Raw genomic sequence first — 20,235 nt, 5'->3', positions numbered from 1 at the left:
ACTTAAAATCGGTATACAGCACATAACATCTAACATCCAGTCCATGGCATTCATTTGAATTTTGACGCTTTGAATACAAAAAATGGTTGCAATAAAAGCCATTAGTAGAAACAGGAAACCCAACGTGTCAAGTCCCATCGCGGTTTGTGATTGCAAAAAACGTGATTTTAATTAAAGATCTCAAAATCCACTTTTTTTTTTATGTATACACAATTTAAATGCTAAACAAATTCAAACAAAAACTTATCTGTTGTATTTTTTAAACATACTTCATATTAAAACACTACCTGCATATATTTATTTATTTATTTATTTTCTAAAAGAACACCTATTGATTACAAAGTCAGCTTGATTATTTCCTAACAAGCTTTGAATTATTTTTTTCTCAACTTGTATAATAGTGTAATTTGCTTTTTCTTTTGCAGAAATACTCTTACCTGTCAATTTTATTAATTTTGATTATCAATTAGTTTATGCAATCAATTCGGAGTTTTAATTCAACAAGAAAGTTTGCCCTGCCTGTCCAAGGGGCGGGGGGGGGGGGGGGGTTGATATCCTTTTTTCACCCCCTCCTCCTTCTACATTTATTTCTGAATCAATCATACATTATTTAAAAAATGAAATGTTTACCTGTGTGCAAAAATAGTTGAAGAAAAATTCGATGCATAAACGCAAAAAAAAAAAAAAAAAAAAAAAGAAAAACGTGAATTTTATTGCTTATTTGTTTCATTACTTTGAATACATTTTTCTACACACAGAAACGAAATAAAAGTTCAAGCACATTTGAAACAATATATAATATTTACATCATGAACTTAATTCTTCCCCATTTAAAAGAGGTTCCTTGTAACCCCCAAAACACGTGTACAGTGCCTGCAAATTTAGACATTAACTTTGTATTATTTATGTTTTGTTTTACTTTTCATCACAAAGGCAAAAGCACAAATTTAGCTTTTACTTTAAAATCTGCTCGAATTTTTCCTCAAAAAAAAAAAAAAAAAAAAAAAAGAATAATAATAATAATAATAACAAAAATAAATAAATAAAAAATCTCTTAAATTCTGTATTAGTTAAATGAAATATTAAAATTATAAGAGTTGAAAAAATATCTACAATACGAAAAAATAAATACATGATCTATTGAAAAAAAAAAAAAAAAAAGCTAAAATAAAGCCAGCATGTTAAGATCATGTTCTGTGTCATTGTGCAAACAAATAAAGCAAACAAAATTGAAGATTTTACCAGTTTTTATTTGAAAATCCATGAATATAAAAATAACCAAAACTGAACTATACAAAGAAGAAAAAACAAAACAGTACATTAGCAAATATATAATTAATGGAGAGATAACGCTTACTTAATGGAATGAATTTAAAAGTTGAATGCTACAGTTGAAATAATAATGTGCAGTTGCCTTCACTTTTCATTTTTTCATAAAAAAAATTTAAACAATAACAAACAATACAAATTTAAAATTAATATAAAATTAAAAAAAAACAAAATCCCACTTAAGTGGAAGATTTCAAAGTTGCAATCCTGTCAGTTATAGTCCTCATTTCTTTTAACTTCAAGGCTTGAATACTTTTTAAGTCTTTTACAGCAGATATTCTCCTCTATGACTGGGCCAGTGGACCGGCACTGGTCTGAAAATTTACCAGTTCTCAAAGATTTTTACTTATCCTACGGTAAAAACAATTTCTTTACAACATATTTATATACAATAATTATGTGACAACTTCTTATTTTCCGTGGCTTATCTCAAAGGTTTATTTACTTATGGATGGTAACTATAAAAAAAAAATAATTTCAATAGGGCAAAACATAATAAAAATGTTACAATTAATGTAAGTAAAACTTCTTCAAACCTGATCAAGAATTTTTTTTTTTTTTTTTGTAAATAGAAGGGAAAAAAACCCAACAACCTTCAACTTTTACTGGTCCATGGGACTGACACAAGTTGAGAAGTCTTATTTTAGAGTATATGAGATACAGGAATGCAAAATGGATACTAGTTTTATCACAGAGAAACTGAATCCACCATTTAAATGCTCAACCTATCAAAGATTCTCACCTATTTTATATATATATAGAGAGAGAGGGTGAAAGGTTTAAACATGGGTATCCCTTTCTCTTTACGATTTAATTACCACTAAGTTCAACACAGTAAAAATTATTAGTTTGACTAAGTTAATTTACTTTTGAAAATTTTCAGGTTTTTGACCTTTATTAACTGCGATGACAAGTGTAATAAACAAGAGGAGGCAAAAATTTTAATTATTTCAAGCTGAAAATGAAATTATACATAAGCTAATAATCATGTATCTAAAAAAATGGGTTGTAACTCCAAAAATCTTACAAAGAAAAAAAGGTTTGAAACGTTTTTAAACTAGATAAAACATTATAAAAATGCAAGAGTATTTGCACCATTCAATTTCGGTTTATAACAATTGCTGTATACAGGCTAATATCATTGGCTGCGTTCAAAAAGTCTAACGAAACTCACTGGCTTAACGAACGACAACTCTTCGGTTTTTCGTTACCCGTGTTCACTTTTTGAACGATCAGTTAAAATTAAAGATGGCGGGCGTTAGGTTAGCAGACGGCACAGATCATTGCTTTTTCGGAGGATATGTATTTAGAAGTTAGTGATGAAAAAAAGACTAGAGGATTCTTCTTTTGAATAAAGTAAAAGGAGGACAACAATTTTTCAGATTCCTTTTAACTAAATTTCATCTTAAGATAATTTTTTAGATTCCATCATTGTTTCCTAGCACAGAACAACAGATAATACTTAAAAAAAAAAAATATGTTCCCACACATTCTAAATTCTGCCCTACTGTTTGCAAATATTGTTAATTTCTAAAAATATCTTTAAAAAAATTATAGAAAACAGTCTTTAGTTTACTCTTAAATTGATATATCCCCGGTATATGCAGAAAAGTCACGCCGACTCTTTTTGGATAGAAAACATATCACTATAAATCTACTAACTTTTATAAAATCAGATATGACCTGACTTAAACCAGGTATTTTGAATTATTTCTGGATGAGTTATAGGAAAATGCAAAATGTGTTTTGATTTAAAATTTCCGATCTCCGACACATTTTCCCCCTGTTAAGAAGTGATAGGCAAAGGTGTATTTAAATTATTTGACTAAAAGTAAAGTACAATGCATCGGTAAAGGCTAGTAAAATTCAAAATGCATTATTATTATTGTTTTCTGTCATAGTTGTCTAGAGCAAATGAATAATTAAAGTATGAAGTATTTATTTCGATTTCTTTTACTGAAATTTTCTCAACCCTACAAACCCTGATGTTTTATCGCTACAAGATTTCATATGCTCAATAATAAACTCATTATAAACCGCACATATATCGAATTTAAAACAAACATTGCATGCACTGGGAGCCACCATGTTTTCTAACTGAGCAAACCACCTCTTTCCTTTGTGAGCTTTGTTAAGAATTTCGCTTCACAAAACTAACCGAGTTACTTTCTGAACGACCAGTTAGCTGACACGTTCTCTTTTTGAACGCCTCGTTCGGTTAACTCGCTTCACTCGTTAAACGTGTTAAACTTTATGAACGCACCCATTGTCACTGTTTCACAATGGGAGTATGATAGTTGCACAAAGAATTTTTTTTTAGAATGGGGGGGGGGGGAGCTTTTTACCCCCGCTCCCTGCTCCGTCTCTTGTCTGAAAAAAGCTCAAGGGTGCAGAACACTTTTGGCAAGTGCATTAGTCAACCAATCTTTGTATGGTGACCCAGTGAGGAGGTTGTACCTTGCTGTTCTGTTTCCACCAGTGGTTTGGTTTTTGATGTTGAGGATAAAAGGCATGTTGGGTGGAGTAACTGCATTTGAAATTCCCTGGGAATATTGTTATTTTCTGCATTCAGTTAAATAAGAGCCCATATTTACACCAACTCCACTTAAGATATCCACTATCACCTGTAACCTAAAAACATGCATCTGAAATAGTTTAGGACCTCCAATTTACAAACATCATTTAAATTAATTTTAAATACCAATAAGTACATGAAAATAATATGACTTTAGGTACCTGGTAAAAGTTTACAGTTCAGATCAAACACCAGTTATAGTTTGACCATGGAGAGATGGCAGATGACCTTGAAGCTGAAAAAACATCTGTAATTGTTTGTTACTATTTTGTAATGGATAGGATCAGCAAGAACACGTCTCTTTTTACTTCTTGTTTTCAGGCTGATTCTACCTATAACAAAAGATAAAAATCATGTTTTAGCATCAAGTTCGTCTGCCATCTCTCTGTTGTCAAGCTTTAGCACATTACCCCAAGCTGCATCGGCATTGACTAGAAACTAAGGTTCAAAGTGTCCTCCGGAATCTTGTATCAATAAATGGCATGGTCTGCAAAACTGGTCCACAGTCTTCAGCATCTTCCAAAACCCCTGAAGAAGAATGCTCATTGGGTCAATCATTTAGGGTAGCCAGGAGGGTTTAATACAATCCCCCCCCCCTTCCAGAAAGATTTGAAATGATGGTGCCTGTTTTTACACCTCCTCCTCTCATCCCCCCCACCCATCTCTCTCTCTCTCTATATATATATAGTTTCCAAAGTATGTGTTTGTTTTTTCAGAAACAATCTCACTTTACATGGGAACCATTCACATGATATTAGACACATCCTAACTGTGATACAATAGTACTGTAATAAATGTAATAACTAACATTTTGATTGGTAAAACATTTAATAAATATTTAAGCTCAAAGATATTAATTTTATAACAAAATAATACATATATATACATATAAAGCTTTCTTTTCAGGTTTTTCTTAGCAGTAAAACGATTCTCAATTTGAGTACTATTATCAAGCATATATACAGAACATGTTATTTAAACATAGACATGCCAGAAATTAAATTCAGATTTTAAAATTTTTGTATAAAATTGACATAAAACTCTCTTGTAAGTATATTTTGGAAGATAATTTACAGATATTCATCTTTAGCATTTATAAGCTCACTGACAAAGCAAGTGCAATGGCCGACTGAGTGAAGGGAGTAGGGAATTCAATAAGATAAATTGTAACTTGCAATGGTCCATATCACCTTTGAACTAGCCTACTTTCCATTTAGTAAGGAATAAGTTGAAAGAAGATTTTTTTTTTTTAAATCATGTTTCAAAAATTCAAACAATAACCTGGTTTTCTTTGCAAATGTAAACAAGCTCTTGGATACCTGGTTGATATAACAGGCAATTTTATTAACATGCATGTTATTTTATAATATGCAATTTTTCCACAGAGCCTCATGAAAAAAAATGGTAAAAAATATATTTATACATATATATATATATATATATATTTGTGAATAATACAAAGAAAGCTGTTAAATACAGAAACCATGAAATCAGAAACAAATTATTAGTATTTTGTTTGGAAGAAGAAAATAATAATAGAATATCAAATATGAGAAATATTTTTCAATTTGATATGCTTTAAACTTAAAAGTTAAAAACTATTTTAAACTACTTCTTAAAACGTCATAGGCACTATATCTGCAGTTAAACTACAAAGCAAAACTCCACTGAGAATAGAAGGCACATACAAAAGCACTTAAAAGCTTCCTTTAAAGGCACTTCATACAATTAGAAAGCAAAATAAACAGAGAGGAAGCTTCAGTTGTAAGCAGAATTAAGATAATTATTTAAAAAGAAACTTATTACAAAAACATAACAACATGGCACCAAAGTAAAATTTACACGTTTCATATCTAAAAATAGCATGAAGAACAAAATCAGGCAAAGAAACAAATGTTATGCAAATACATAAACAGCATTTTGAAAAAGGTTTGTATCTCAAACTGAGACATAAGTTCAACTGACCTTTACCTAAGGGTCCTAGTTTACTCATTGTGCTATTATGGGTGTCTTTAATTGGAGCAATCATAGCTTAACAGCATTTAAAATTTTATTAAGCAACTGATCAGACCATTACATATGCTACCAAGTAAGCCCTGCCCCAACTTAGTCTAAAATTTTCATTTGGGAAAAAGTTACTTGATCATACTGCAAGTAGAAATAAAATTAAAAAAAAATCCTTTTTATAAAAGATAAATTATGTTGGATTGCTGCAGAATATAAAGACAATTATTTTAAACCGTTTCTCTTGAATTTCTAAGAAAAACAAATTCATTACGAAAAAAGGTTGTCATTTGATATTTTTACTCATGATTTACACACAGAAAAGCTTCTACTAAATAAGAAATACATACAAAAAATTATATAAGTTTAACCACATGATACAACAGAATTTGGTTATTTTGTGATAGTGCAAGACTAAAACATTTTATAGCACCCATAATAACTACATTTTGAGCCAAAATTTCATCTGCTGTTAAAATCTTGAAAAAACTTTTAACAGCATTGAAATTATTTATCAAAATTAAATTACAGCTATAAAAGTTACAAGGCAACTTACAAATTATTTCAATAAAATATTGCTTAACAGCATTTTACAATAAATTCAGAATGAATTAATAAACAACAAACTACATCAACAAAAGTATAAACCCGCTTTTCAATGGAAAAAAGATGCAAACTCACAAAACATGTCTCCGATTATTTCACAAGTTTGCGTCTTTATTTATTTTTTCAAACATGTCAATGTTTATTAACGTTCATGCATAGCATAACATATCTATGCAATAAATATTGATCATAAATTTTGTAAAATTAGCAAAATCTCAAAAAATTGCCACATATTTCAGGATTACGAACTGAAACATCAATCATATTAATATTCAAATGAAATATATTTTAGGTACAAATTTGTTTTAAAAAAATTTCTATGGAGAGTTTGAATGAAGACATTTCATTTCCAAAAAAACTGAAATATTACACAAGGTATATCATTAAAAAAAAAAAAAAAAAATTTGCTGTGACAGTATATGTATAATTTCTGAAATTTTTTTTATCAGAAAACATGCAAAATAAAGTATCATTGGTAAAAAACAAAAAGCACATAGAAAATTACTTTAAAGTTAAATATTAGAGCATTGAAGCACACAATTTTCAACATCTGAAATAAAATCTATCAAAATGAAAGTAAGACTATGTTATTAAAGTGATACTAAAGTGTTATTAAAGTATTAACGTGAAAAAACTACTCAACAAGATACGTTAACTTAACTTCTTAACTGGATATACAATTCATGCAAAAACCTTTAAAATGAAGTGCACAAATGCTTCAATAACTGCAGCAATTTATAAACTTTTTAACTCAAATACAAATATAATGAAGTCATTTACAGTACACAAATGGACATTTATAATGAATAATAACACATACATGGGCATTTAGAAAGTGATGTGATCATGGCATTTGGTTTGATAATGGGTTTACAGAAAATATACTAAGCTTTTCAACTTTTTGACTACCTAACTGCTGATGATTTTATATGATGTTCACAATTATAACAAAAATATAATTTGTAATAGAAATTAAATGAATAGTTTAAATTATAACTTTGAATCAAATGCTTATTTTAGGAAAATTTAATGTATTAGTTAATTAGGTAATTTAAAAGCATTCTATAAACACATATATTTTAACTGCATAATCAAAAGCAAACAGTTTTATTATTATAACTTTAAGATGCATAAAGATATGTAACTTTCCTATATTTTATCTTTAAAAATATATGCCAAATGCTAATACTAAGTAAAGAGCTTGACCTTTAGGTTTCAAAAATATTGAGGTTAGATGAAGATTAATATTAAGCAACTTAGAGTGGAACTTTGGAGTAATATTTCATGGAATTTTCTTTAGCCTCTTCTGGAGTGTAAATAGGTTGATAATCCAGACGAAGGGTAGCTTTGCTACGATTGTAGAAAAACGTAGAACACATATAATTCAGTTGTGCAACAGAAGGTATATCAGGCCTAAATTTAACAAAAATGTTGATAAAATACACAATCAAGGTAGTAAAAGTCAATATTATCCAGGCAAGCCAGTAAGGAAAAACATAATTGCTAATTGTAAAGCCTCTTGATTCTAAGTATGGTTGCATATGTTCATGAATATCAATCACATCCATATCATCAGTTATGAAGAAAGCTTCGCCTGAAATAGATTCATCTACTGCAAGACAGTCTTTAGCTTTGATATGTGCCCATGCTGCATTACCGACATAGCAAATTTGCAGTCTTTCATCCAAACTTCTAATTCTGCGATAATAACCATTATGCTTCTTAGTGTATTGCATTGCTCGATAAAAGAACTGCTTGTCTTCTTCACCAAAGAAAGGAGTTGGGCGAACAGCCGCAGTACGTAATTTATTACCTAAAAAATAATTTATTGTATTAGTACTAGTAGCAATGACAACTTCAGGACAATTTTTGGAGGAAAGGGAGTGTATATCTTCACTTCAAAGCAACAATAGATCATCTTACTGTCGCTAAGAGGTGGCGATATGTACACAAAAATTTTTAAGGCACTTAAAGACATATTTTTTGAATTTAAAATCATAGATACTCCTCAAATATTAAGTCAAGCATTTTTCATGCTTTGTGTTTAAAATAAAAATGTATCTTTCTGTAAAATGGAGAGAAAGGAGTTGTAATTTTAAAATATTGCACTTGAATGTTTTGTTAATTTTGTAAATACACAGTATCAATCTAAACTTCAAAAATAAAAATAGCATGCATCTCTTTTTTCTCATTTTCTTCTATTTCATCCTTATCATAAAACCACATGAATAGTGGGAAAATGAAAAAAGTTTAAATAGGTAGCAATCTAAACAGCATCTTGACACATATTTTTGACACAAAAATTATTTGCTCTCGTCTGCTCTTTATCAAGATGTAAAATCTTAAAATCTGTTGAAAATTTTAAAAAAGCATCAAAATTAAAGAATTGACAAAAATTAATCATACGATTCCAATGTCTGCATATATCTACATATTGTGTGAAAGATGTTTTCTATTACCCACTGTAACCCACTAAATTTGGTAACTTTTCTTAAAATTTCGGCGAAATTTGAGATCTCATATTTCGATATAATGGAGACACAAGGGACAATAAGTTATATGTCAAGAAACACTCTACCATGTTATTGCGATAGCTACCTATATAAAAAAATTTTCACTATTACACTATCATGAAATTTAATGTTTAGAAAAAAATGTGCCCTAATTTTATTACTGAATACAATAATGGTCTTCACTCTTTTTGAGCATTTCATTCTTCCAAAATGAATTTTGTTTCTCTAAAAAATAATCAAGGAGTATTTTCAAATGAAAAAAAAAAAAAAAAACCCTAGCCATATCTGTATCCTAGCTCTACAATATACATATCAGGGAAAGGCCTGTCATTTCAAATGTTTCCATATGCAAAGGGTTTGGTGCTCAACACATTTTATACGAAAAAACCCCTTAAAAAATGACAAATTTCATTATGTTTTTAAATAAGAATGACTAAACAATATGGATGAGTTGCATGATAATTAAATTCTTATTTAATTATCATGCAACTTAATTTTCAGTTAAATGAGTTGAAAGAGAGATTGAATAACATCTTTGAAATTGTATAAATCAGACATTGTAAGTAAATGAAAATATCTTAATCTATAAAAACAAGATTAACATAGATGACACAATATGCAAAGTATAACTGTAACAAAATTATTACCATTGGCCAGCAGTGTTCCACTAGCTTTTAGCACCAGAGCTTCACTTTTGCATTTTGTTTCCCCATATTTACCAATCATAAAAGAAGTAGGTATGGGTGTAGTACTTTCAGTTCCATAAAATATGTGTTCAGTACCACACACCATATCAGTGGTACTAGCAAATACCAGACGTGAAACGTTCTGTTGTATACATCCTTCAATGATGTTAGCAGTTCCTAAAATTGAAATAACACCATTCAATTTGTCTCAAAACTAATGTTATCAATTTGTTCAGTAATAATTAAATGGATTCATTTCTATAAGTAAAATAATTTTAATATGTATGACAATCTGAGCGAAAAAAAAACAAACTTACTTTGAAAAATGCTGCAATTATCAAGAAGTACTCTTTAATTTTATTCAATACAAAAATTACTTTTAACCAACTGTTTATTAAAGCTTTGTTTTGATAAGAATCTGAACGATTGAACTAATTCTCTGATCTTTTATAACAATAAAACTCATTATAAATAGCAAAACATAAGCCAACAACTATGCAAAAGATGAATATTTGTATGAGCTAAAGGAATGATTGTGAAATAGAAAGTAAAAAAAAAAAAAAAAAAGGCATAACAAAATACCCTTTTAAATTGTATAAATCAAATTTATGTTATAGTACAATGCTACAATTACAAAACTATAATTGTTCAAAATATTTGTGACTTAAAAACTAGATTTAGTTCAAGCACAAATTTTAAAAGAAAGCTTTAAATCTCAAAAATAATTTTACACTTTTTAACCAATTTTGAATTGAAAGATTTTTTACTGTCTTACATATCCATCATACTTACATTAAAAAAAATTCTACAAAATGTAGGAAGAAGGTTAAAAAATATGAAGTTTTCATGTTCTAAAAAAAATCTTACTTATATGCTAAATCATAATTAAATGTAAATCATCGAAAATGTAACAAGCAAAAAAAGTTTAAGAATGTATCTGTTGTATAACAATTTGATTCCAACAAATTATGTAAAAAATGCATGCAACAAATTTATAAATTTTCTAAGCTATAATTGAAGAGGCAAAATAAAGAGCACACATATACCTTTTAGTAGAAAAAAAAACATATTATAGGTGAAAAAAGCTAAAGCATCTCATGCTTTAGTCTCATTTAAACATATCATGAAAGTGAAATGCATAAAATTTTTATTCGCTGTTTGGAAAAAATAAAAAAAGTTGCTGAATGGATTATTTAAGTAATGCTTAATTTCTTTACACTTTTTTTTCAACTAGCCTTAGTTCAACTCACTTTTTTAATGATAAGGGGAGAAATAAAACAACTGTGCATTATCATGGATTACTTCATTTTTAATTTCATTAATAATTTCATGGATTAAATCAAATTTTAAGTAAGGAGTGAAGGGCAAAGTGAAATTGCTAAGATAACTTATTTCTTTTGATATTAGCAAATTATTTTTTCTTTTGAACTGTACAGTACATAAAAAATACCTACTTATTTTTTATAAAACTTGCATTGAAACATTTATCTATTTTAGTCAGTAAATTTATATATTCAAGAAAAAAAGGGGGAACTTTTTTGTATTATTTTTCTATGTGGCAATGTGAAAAAAAAATATTTTTCATCAAAGGAATGAGTAAATAAAAGAATAATTGAATAGATAATGAAACAACAAACAAATAAATAAATGTATTAATAGAGAATTAAACAAATGAATAAATACAATAATGAATGAATAAGAAAATAAGTAACTGAATATATAATTGCAATTATTAATTAAAAGAATGTAAATGAGCTATGTAATAAAGGGACATGTAAGTAATTTTAGTAACAAATGATTAAACAAGTAAACATCATTAGCTATTTAACTTTGCCTTGCATGCATTTGACTAATTGTACGAAACATTTAATATTAAAAGCTTAATATTAAATAAATTGATGATGAAATATTCACGAAATATTAGTAGATCTCAGTTAATATTTAAAATATAACAAGAACTTTCTAATTTTATAACAACAAGAAAAAATATAATTTTTTTGACTTATAACAAAATATTACGATATGAGTATCAGTTTCTATACGTTGCTTGTATTATCATATGTTGTGACCTTCGGAGGTAACATTTGCAGACTATAATAGACCACATGTACTAATAGTTAGAATATTACCAGATAGGTTGTGCTAGAAACAAAGTAAAGATTTTGCTACTTAATTTTACCCCACATTCACCTACATTAAAAAAAAAAAAAATTCTCGCAGTTTAAAATATCAGTAATTTTATATCAGTATAAATAAGTTAAAGAGAATAATACTGCTTTGTACAGCTAACAAATATATACCATCAATATTTGTAGACTCCATTTCTTTAGCATCAGGAAACAAACCAATATCAATAACACAAGCAGCATGAATAACACAGTCAGCACCTGATAATGCTTCCAATACTGAATCCATATTCCGAATATCAGCTACATAATGCTTCATTGGGATTTTTTCAGAATGACCTTAAATGTAAAAATATTAAATGAAGAAATTGAACATAAAGTACTTATTTTTAATCTAAGTTTTTGATTATTTTGATTTAATAAGATGTAATGTATAAGCAAGATGTATAAAGAGGAAAATATTGCATTACAACATTCATCTATAAATAATTGATAAAAATTGGAAACAAATGATTTTACCAAATATTTTTGTGGAAAATTTTCACTAAAATTAGACAACTTTTTATTGTTAGCATACTTTAATATAAAAAAAATAAAAATAAAAGCATTAAAATGTTTAATATGTTATCAAAATATGATTGGTGATAAAAAAAAAGTATGGTGAACAATTTTTTTATAGTAGCAACACTTGTAGCTACCTACATCCAAATGTATGCAACTTTACTTTCCAGAGTTTAGTGCAATGAAATCAACTACAAAATTATGTTAAAGAGTGTAACTTTTGCAATACATTGCATAATATGCATACTTCACAGGTCAGAAACTATCTGCACTACTTACACATTTTCTTCTCTCTTAATCTCCAAAACAATTTTGTTCCCTTTATTAAAAAAAGTTTTTGTGGATGGAGTTTCAAGGGTGCATAATTCATTAACTATTTTGAATCACTAAAAGGCAAAGGTAAAACCAGCTAGAAATCTTATTTTTGCCCAATAAATATTTTCTAAAATGTTTTTTAGAGGCAGAGAACTTGAAACGAAAATAAAACACACACACAAAAAAATGTCTTTATTATTTATGTAATTTGACTTATTTGAATGATGGTTTCATGGCATTAATGTTTGAATATGATATCAGACATGCAGTAACTGTGACTGGCGCATATACGGTACATACATACCTGGAGGTGCATACCTGGGGGTCTAGTTTTCACTTTTTGCAGTACGTCTGGCAAACCTAAGGCAAATCGCTTAGTAGTGGAGTGATGTGGAAAAAAGTACCTATGGCTGAATGTCGGCAACAATGCAGCTATTGTTGGCTTTCAAGTGATGCACTGTTCGTGATTTATCAGGGTAGACAAGGGATTTCACAAATCCCCAGATGAAATAATCCAAGGGGGTCAAATTGCAAGAGTGAGGTGGCTAGATTATTCTTCGGTTATATGTTACTTGTAGTAAATTGTCTTGCATGCTGCACGGCATGTGGCACTGTCCTGTTGAAGCCACTGTCTGCAATATTTATTCCTTGCAATTGAGGCAGGAGAAAGTCAGTTATGTTTCGATACCCCGCTCATCATTGAAAGTACCATTCTGACCTTCATCATTTCTGAAGACATATAAACCAATAATTCCACTGCACCACTACCTTGCAAATTGACATCCTAGGATTATTTCCTCTAGGGATATGTGAAGTACCTTACCTATGCTGATAAAATAGGAACAATGCAGTACTCGGAAGCCAACATTTGGCACATTATTGCCAACATTCAGTCAGATTTACTACAAAAATTGTCAAAACTGACTTCTACGTTACACCAAGCACGCTCCAGCTGTGGTGGCTACATGTCCAACATCATATTTAAACATTTATGCCATAAAATTATCTTTCAATTAAAGCAAATGACATAAATTTTTAAAAAAAAGTGTTTGCTTTGGATGTTGAATAAGTTCTAGCTGTGTGTGTGAAAACTGATGCGTTACTTTTAAAAACCATTTAAAAACGTGTTTACAACCCATTTAAAAAGTAGTGTCCATGGCTAGCAACTACTTTTCCTCATCTTTCTAGCAGCATTTGAATCTCATGTCGGAAAAACGACACACGTAATGTTTGGAAGGTTTCCAAGAGTTAAACTAATTTTTGGCATCTACATAAGAATGTTAGTGCTTCTCAACCAGGTCATGTGTCATCAACCACAGCAAGTGGTAGTCAAAAGGGGCAATGTGAGGTGAATTTCGCGGGTGGGGTAGGACTTCCCACTTAATTTTTCCAAGCAGGTATTTACTGGTTTTTCAACATGCAGCCGAATTTTGTCCGGCTGCAAAATGATCTTGTTGAGTCTCTGCTTATATGGCAGATGTTTTTTCCTTGAATGCTTAGCTTAATCACTCCAATTCTCGTCTGCAACGATCTCCTGTGATGGTTTTAGTTGGTTTGAGCAGTTCATATCTTTTCAAACTTTTTCTGTGCATCAGAGCAATCTTTATCTTCAAGATCAAATCATTTCCGTAGAAGCGGGTGACTATAGTACAGTTTTAGTACATTTCTAACTGTAATTACTCAATATTCAATAGAAAAAAAAAAAGTTTCATCATTATTATAGTTTAGGACCTTGGCTTTCAATTCGACCCTGAACTAATTTGAAACTTTAACCACACATCTCCAGAATTTTTTTTCTCTGTACTATTCTCACCCTCTCATTGCGGGTGAGAATGGTATAGCACATGTTTCAACATTTTTATATATGTTTTGGTGGTTTGTACCATAATTTATCTCCCTTATATTTTAGCGGGAGAGTTGTAGATGTAAGCCATGCTGAAAATTGAACTTTGGAGAGTCAGATACATCATAAAATCGAGATAAAACAAAATCTTTATTTTCTTCATAATTTTTGAAGATAGATACCAAATCTTTTCTTTTTCAGGCCAATGCCAAAACTTACCTCGCTTCAACATTATTGAAAGTTCAAACTCACTTGCATCAACACCCATGATTTTTTCTGGGTAATTTTTCTCCTGATAGCCCAATGCACCCTCCAAAATTTTAACTAATTACTGTATCACACTCACCCTCCAAATTTAAACTTTATACATTTGTAACTGTAGCAACATCAAAATATTTTATTTTTGAATGAAAATTCGAAGTAACTTTCTTTATGTAATATGAAAGCAGATGGTACATATGAAATTGTGATCCCTTCTGCACTAAAAGTCCACCAACATAAATTTCCGAGCTACCTACAAACACGTAGCACCAGTTGCTCACCACAAATTAATTCACAATCACCAGGTTATTTGTCTGCGGGCCGTTTTGAGTGATAACAACTCTCTCATTACCAGAGAAGGTTGCACAAGAGTTCCTATTGAAACGGGACAAGGGCGCCCATATGCAAAATTTTAAGGGGGGGGGGGCTCAGATATTTTCCCCATGGTTTAGCAGGATATTTTCCCCATAGAAACCGATTTCAGTACAGATTAGAGTAATTAAAATTCATTAACTGCTGGAGAAGAAATGTTTACATTTTTGCAAAGAAAAAAGTACTAAAATAAGAAAGTTCTAATTTCAAAGGCTTGAGCCCCCCCCCCCCTTTCCCCACTATATGGGTGCCCTTGAAACTGGGCTAGCCCAGAGTGCACTACAAACGCTTATCACATCAAAACTGGGGTTTGTATCATAACCGATTTTTACAAGATGCTTCAGATAGAGTGTGATCACCCTAAGTGACCACTAGAATTCTATGACCTTCAACTGCAAATTTTTTAAATGAAATAATGCAGTAAAATTTCCTGCAAATACTCTTTTTTTGCCACAAAATTTGACAGATTTAAGCATCATAAACTAGTACAATCAGTTCTGGTTACGCCATCTGTTAGAAAACAGCGAGAACTTATTCAACTACGCAATATTTGCTTTTTAAGTTCTCTGCCTTGAAAAAAAAGCACTCTTATGAGTCCTCCAGCATTTCCTCTACAGAGAGCCTTGAGTACTGAAGAAAGCAATTAGCAACCCTAGAGATAGCTAAAATAGCTTAGACTAGTTGGTAGGTAATTTTGTTAAATTAAATTCTGTAATATGTTTTAATTGGGAAGGGCCATTTGCTTTGTGCATGAAGCAATGCACAAAACTTTTATAGTAAAACCAAGACAAAATTAATTTTACAAATCTGATATCTTTGATAACCAGTCATCAATAAATCCAATTTTGCTGCAGATTTGACATTTAGTGCTTTTCATATCAAATAATGCATTGAGGGTAAGAATGATACCTTGCAGATTTAAAGAAATCAGAAATCTTACTAATATTCAATAATGTCAAGCAACATTATAATTATACAGTAAAATCCTTCTAATGTGTTCACTAACAGGACAAATTTTTTTGTCCGTAATAGAGAGGTGTCCGCAGGACAGGGGTTTAAAAATGTTATTTGCATTGGAACTGGGAAATTAAAAATTGTCTGCATAAGAGGGGTGTCCGTTAGGAGGGGTTTTTACTGTATTAAAAATACCATTCATCTTGTAGCAGGTAGGGGGGATTTGGGGGAAGGGATAATTTGGGTAGAAAATTACTGTTTTGAACTTTTTAGTCCTGTAACAAATGTACTTTTCTGTTTTTTTTCTTGTTTCAGCTAAGCATTGGGACTTTCCAAAATATTTTAACACAAACTTCATGTTGATAGACCCATTTGCATATAAATGGCAAACATAAGTTTACTATACCCAAATTACCCCACGGATGGGGGAATTTAGGTGGGTATAGTAATGGTTAGAGAGAAAAACAATGTTTTAATTTTAATAACCATCTTACTCAATCTTTTCAAACTGAGGTTGAATGTAGGTACATTAGAAATAATGGGATAGTATGAATACTAATTTTGATAATTATTTTAGACTGAAAATACTGTAAAAAAAATAACACAAAATGACAAACCGTTTTTTGACGGGAAGTAGTTTTTTTTGTTGCAGAACATGAGCAAATTTGAACCAAATTTGAACAATCTTCTACTCATTTATAGCATACTTAGCTTTGGGTAGTGAGGATGTACATATATGCCTAGCTTTGTAGTCCAATAAAATTATTATTTGCCCTTCTGATAGGTAAAATGCGATGCATCCCCCAAATTACGCCATGATTTTAAATCGTTAATTACACAAAAACTAATTATGATAAAAGTTTTAATTCAATGACAAATTAAAGCAAACATATACAGGGATCTGTCCAGGGTTTTTCACAGGGTCCGTTTTTTGTGAAAAATCAAATATTTTTGTGGGGGGAAAACAGAATAATTTTCTGAAAAACGAAAAGTTTTTGTGAAAAATCAAAAAATTTTTTGTGAAAGGTCTTTTTTTTTTTCTTTTTTTTTTGTGAAATAAAATTATTTTGTAAAAACGAAAATTTTAAATTTATAAACATTAATAAATGCATTGGGGGAGGGGGGAGGCTCATTGATAATGTTAAAACATCAAACCATAAAGGCACAAAAATTGCCAAGCTGGTAAAAAATGTTAGGAATATTTTCCAAGTCCCTGTGAAAGGTTTACTAGATGTCAATTTATTTAGCGTTAATGTTAATTTTATAGTTGGTAACCGTATCTGAAGTGATCACTTGTGTATTTCTTTCCCAACCTATAGCTATTCTTTTCGAGAGCAGCCAGCCGGAGAAAGGTGCTGAGGCAGCAATATCAAGCTGATATATGTTATTATTGTTTAGATTGAGAGCAACAGGAGAAAGGTGCTGAGGCAGCAATATCAAGCTGCGGGTCAAATAACATTTTCAGAAAAATCTATAAGAACAACATCGTTGCTGGCTATTTTGATTCTGCTGTGATAACAAAAACAGTAAGCATCACAGAAATATGCAGACATTTCTTTTGAAAAATTAGCCATTATTATGATTTTAGATTTGCTTTTACAATAAATGATTTGAGAAAGATCCGTTTTTGTTGATTAGAATTTTGTGAAGGGTCCGTTATGGTTGATCGGAATTTTGTGAAGGGTCCGTTTTGAGTGATCGTATTTTTGTGAAGGGTCCGTCAATGGACCCAAATTTCCTCTGGCCAGACCCCTGATATGTAATGTTTACATATCAAATTTGGAAAGCATGTTAATTAGCAGTATCATTTGGAAGTAGTTGGTTTGCCTTTTATGTCCATCTCCAGAAAGCTGAACTTATTTTTTATCAATTTCAATCATAGTGTTGGCAAAATTGTTTCAGCATATACTCAAAGGTAAGGATGGTGTTTATAACTAATTTTTTGTATACATATCAAATGATTAGTTTTCAAATTCTTTAACAAAATATAGTTTATATCAAAATTACCCTCCCCCCCCCCCATTAAATCATTGGGTAATAAGATGTTAGAAGTCTAAAAGAGAAGATGTTTTTAAAAGTTAAGTTTATGAAAAAAAAATTTGAAATTTAAAAGAAATAAAAATAAATCTTTAATTACAAACAGTAACATAAAACAATAATAAAATTAACATTTACCTAGTTTATTTTGATATGGTTTCCTGTCAAACAATCTTATTTCACTGACATTTTCATCACGTTCTTGCAGAAGCTTTACTACATGTTGACCTAAACATCCACTGGAACCAGTAACCACTATAACTTCTTTTTTGTTCCCCATGATAAGAGCACAAGTGATTAATACACAGATTCAACAAAAGAAAGTAAGAGACGCACCTAAAATGAAGACAAAAAAAATTTTCAAACCAAAAAATGCAATGAAAACGTTATATGTTTTAATTTTCCAGACTTTATTAAATTCAAAAAAATAAGACCAAACCATAATTAACCACTTATAATTATAAACAATTAGTTTGTACACAAAGTTATAAATTTACCCTTTGTCCCACACACGCATTATATTTTATTCACACATTTTTGTTTGTTTAACAAGACATGGGTACTTTAGTTATTCTTTTTTTTTTGGTAAATATTTGCTGGCTCTAAGCTCTGTTTTTCTTAGTCACATCTTGCATCTTTTCCACTCTCAGATTTGATGTTTATTTCTACATTATAGGGCTCTTTTATGATTCAAAACCCTAATTGGATTTTCTTAATGAGTCTTATCTTAAAAAGATAGAATTGTGGATTGTCTATATCAATGTAAGGTTTCATTCCATGGCAACAGAAACCGCCATATGGTTTCATGAACTTAAAGCAATTCCCTTGTGTTTGACATAAGTTTCAAGGATTGAAATTATGTCAAACACAAGGGACATTTCTGATTTGAATATTTCAGACATGCAAAATTACTTTTAAAATCTATGATGAATAAGAGACAATTCTGATTTTGATTTCTGACCGAGTTCAAAAATGCAGCTTTTTTTTAAATAGCAAAAACTGCTTAAAATATGGTGATTTTTAAAGAACTTTTATTTAAATGGTAAGGTACATTTTTTCTGAATATATCGTCACCTCAGAGCAACAGTAAGATAGTTAATCCCAGGAGTAATAGAAAGATATCCCCCTGTTGCTCTGAGGTGACAATATATGTCCAGTGTCTCGCTTCATATTTTTTAAATTTTAAAAGCTTTCCACAAATAAGTTTGTCTCCTCTGTAACAAATAGGGCTCGACCGATGGCATTTTTTGGCCGATGGGCCGATTGTTCAAAGATGGCCGATGGCCAGTTGCCGATTGTTTTCCTCCAAATGGCCGATGGCCGATGGAAAAAAAAATATCTAACGAAAATTAATTGATAAGATTGTCAGGGATTTAAAGGATCATTTATTCATTTCACTTTGCTTCCTTTCTACAAATAAGGACTTGTAATCAAAAAAAAAATCAAATTTCGACCTAATTTTATTTTACGATCACCAAATTTAAACTTCACATCTGTACACGCATACCTGTATGTACCAAAGAACATATAGATAACCAAAATATATATTTTGAACACTTCCTCATTTAATTATCGCAAGTTCTCTTGTGATGTCTTCATGAGCGTAAACTTGCGTCACTCAGAGGTGTTATGCAATATTAAGTTGAAAACTCATACGTGTGTAGTATGATCTAAAAGTTCAAGGACAAGCAGTATAAAACCTTACACTGAATAGTTCACACTATCGAAGCACATCTACGTACAAAATAATCACCATGAACGACTATGCACTTCTGCCAACGTTCGTATGGCTTTTAGAAGAACTCCTGGCAGCCATTTTTCGCAACCTCCTGTAAGGCCTCTTGCGCTGCAGCTTTAACTTCATCGTAGAGAAGAAGGCGACTTTCATGTTGAGGATGCACGGTTTGATTGCTCAATGCTCTGATATGACAAACAAATAACGTAACGTTTCGTCGGACTTAGCTCCATGTGAATCTTACCTGTTCCCAGCAAAAAAAACATTTGCATGGACGCCGCTTTTCCTCCGTCAGGATAAGATAAAGCTGCATCATAG

General features: G+C 30.4%; 1 protein-coding gene across 2 annotated transcripts in view; it reads right to left on the bottom strand.

Moving 5' to 3' along the window:
- Nucleotides 1-1,242: 1,242 nt before the first annotated feature.
- Nucleotides 1,243-20,235, bottom strand: part of LOC129219275 (3 beta-hydroxysteroid dehydrogenase type 7-like) — a 58,366-nt gene continuing 39,373 nt past the window's right edge. Inside the window, exons 2-5 of one of the 2 annotated variants that reach the window (XM_054853604.1) lie at nucleotides 18,321-18,518; nucleotides 12,014-12,178; nucleotides 9,675-9,890; nucleotides 1,243-8,327 (exon numbers count right to left, since the gene is read on the bottom strand). In XM_054853604.1, coding sequence (XP_054709579.1) covers nucleotides 7,771-8,327; nucleotides 9,675-9,890; nucleotides 12,014-12,178; nucleotides 18,321-18,462 — 1,080 coding nt within the window. In that variant the 5' untranslated portion in view covers nucleotides 18,463-18,518 and the 3' untranslated portion in view covers nucleotides 1,243-7,770. Of the gene's footprint in view, nucleotides 8,328-9,674; nucleotides 9,891-12,013; nucleotides 12,179-18,320; nucleotides 18,729-20,235 lie in introns of those variants that run through there. The other variant, XM_054853605.1, reaches the window with a different exon arrangement.

Source organism: Uloborus diversus, chromosome 3 (assembly GCF_026930045.1).
Source record: "Uloborus diversus isolate 005 chromosome 3, Udiv.v.3.1, whole genome shotgun sequence".
NCBI classification, from domain to species: Eukaryota; Metazoa; Arthropoda; class Arachnida; order Araneae; family Uloboridae; genus Uloborus; species Uloborus diversus.
This window is presented reverse-complemented; position numbering and strand designations above follow the sequence as displayed.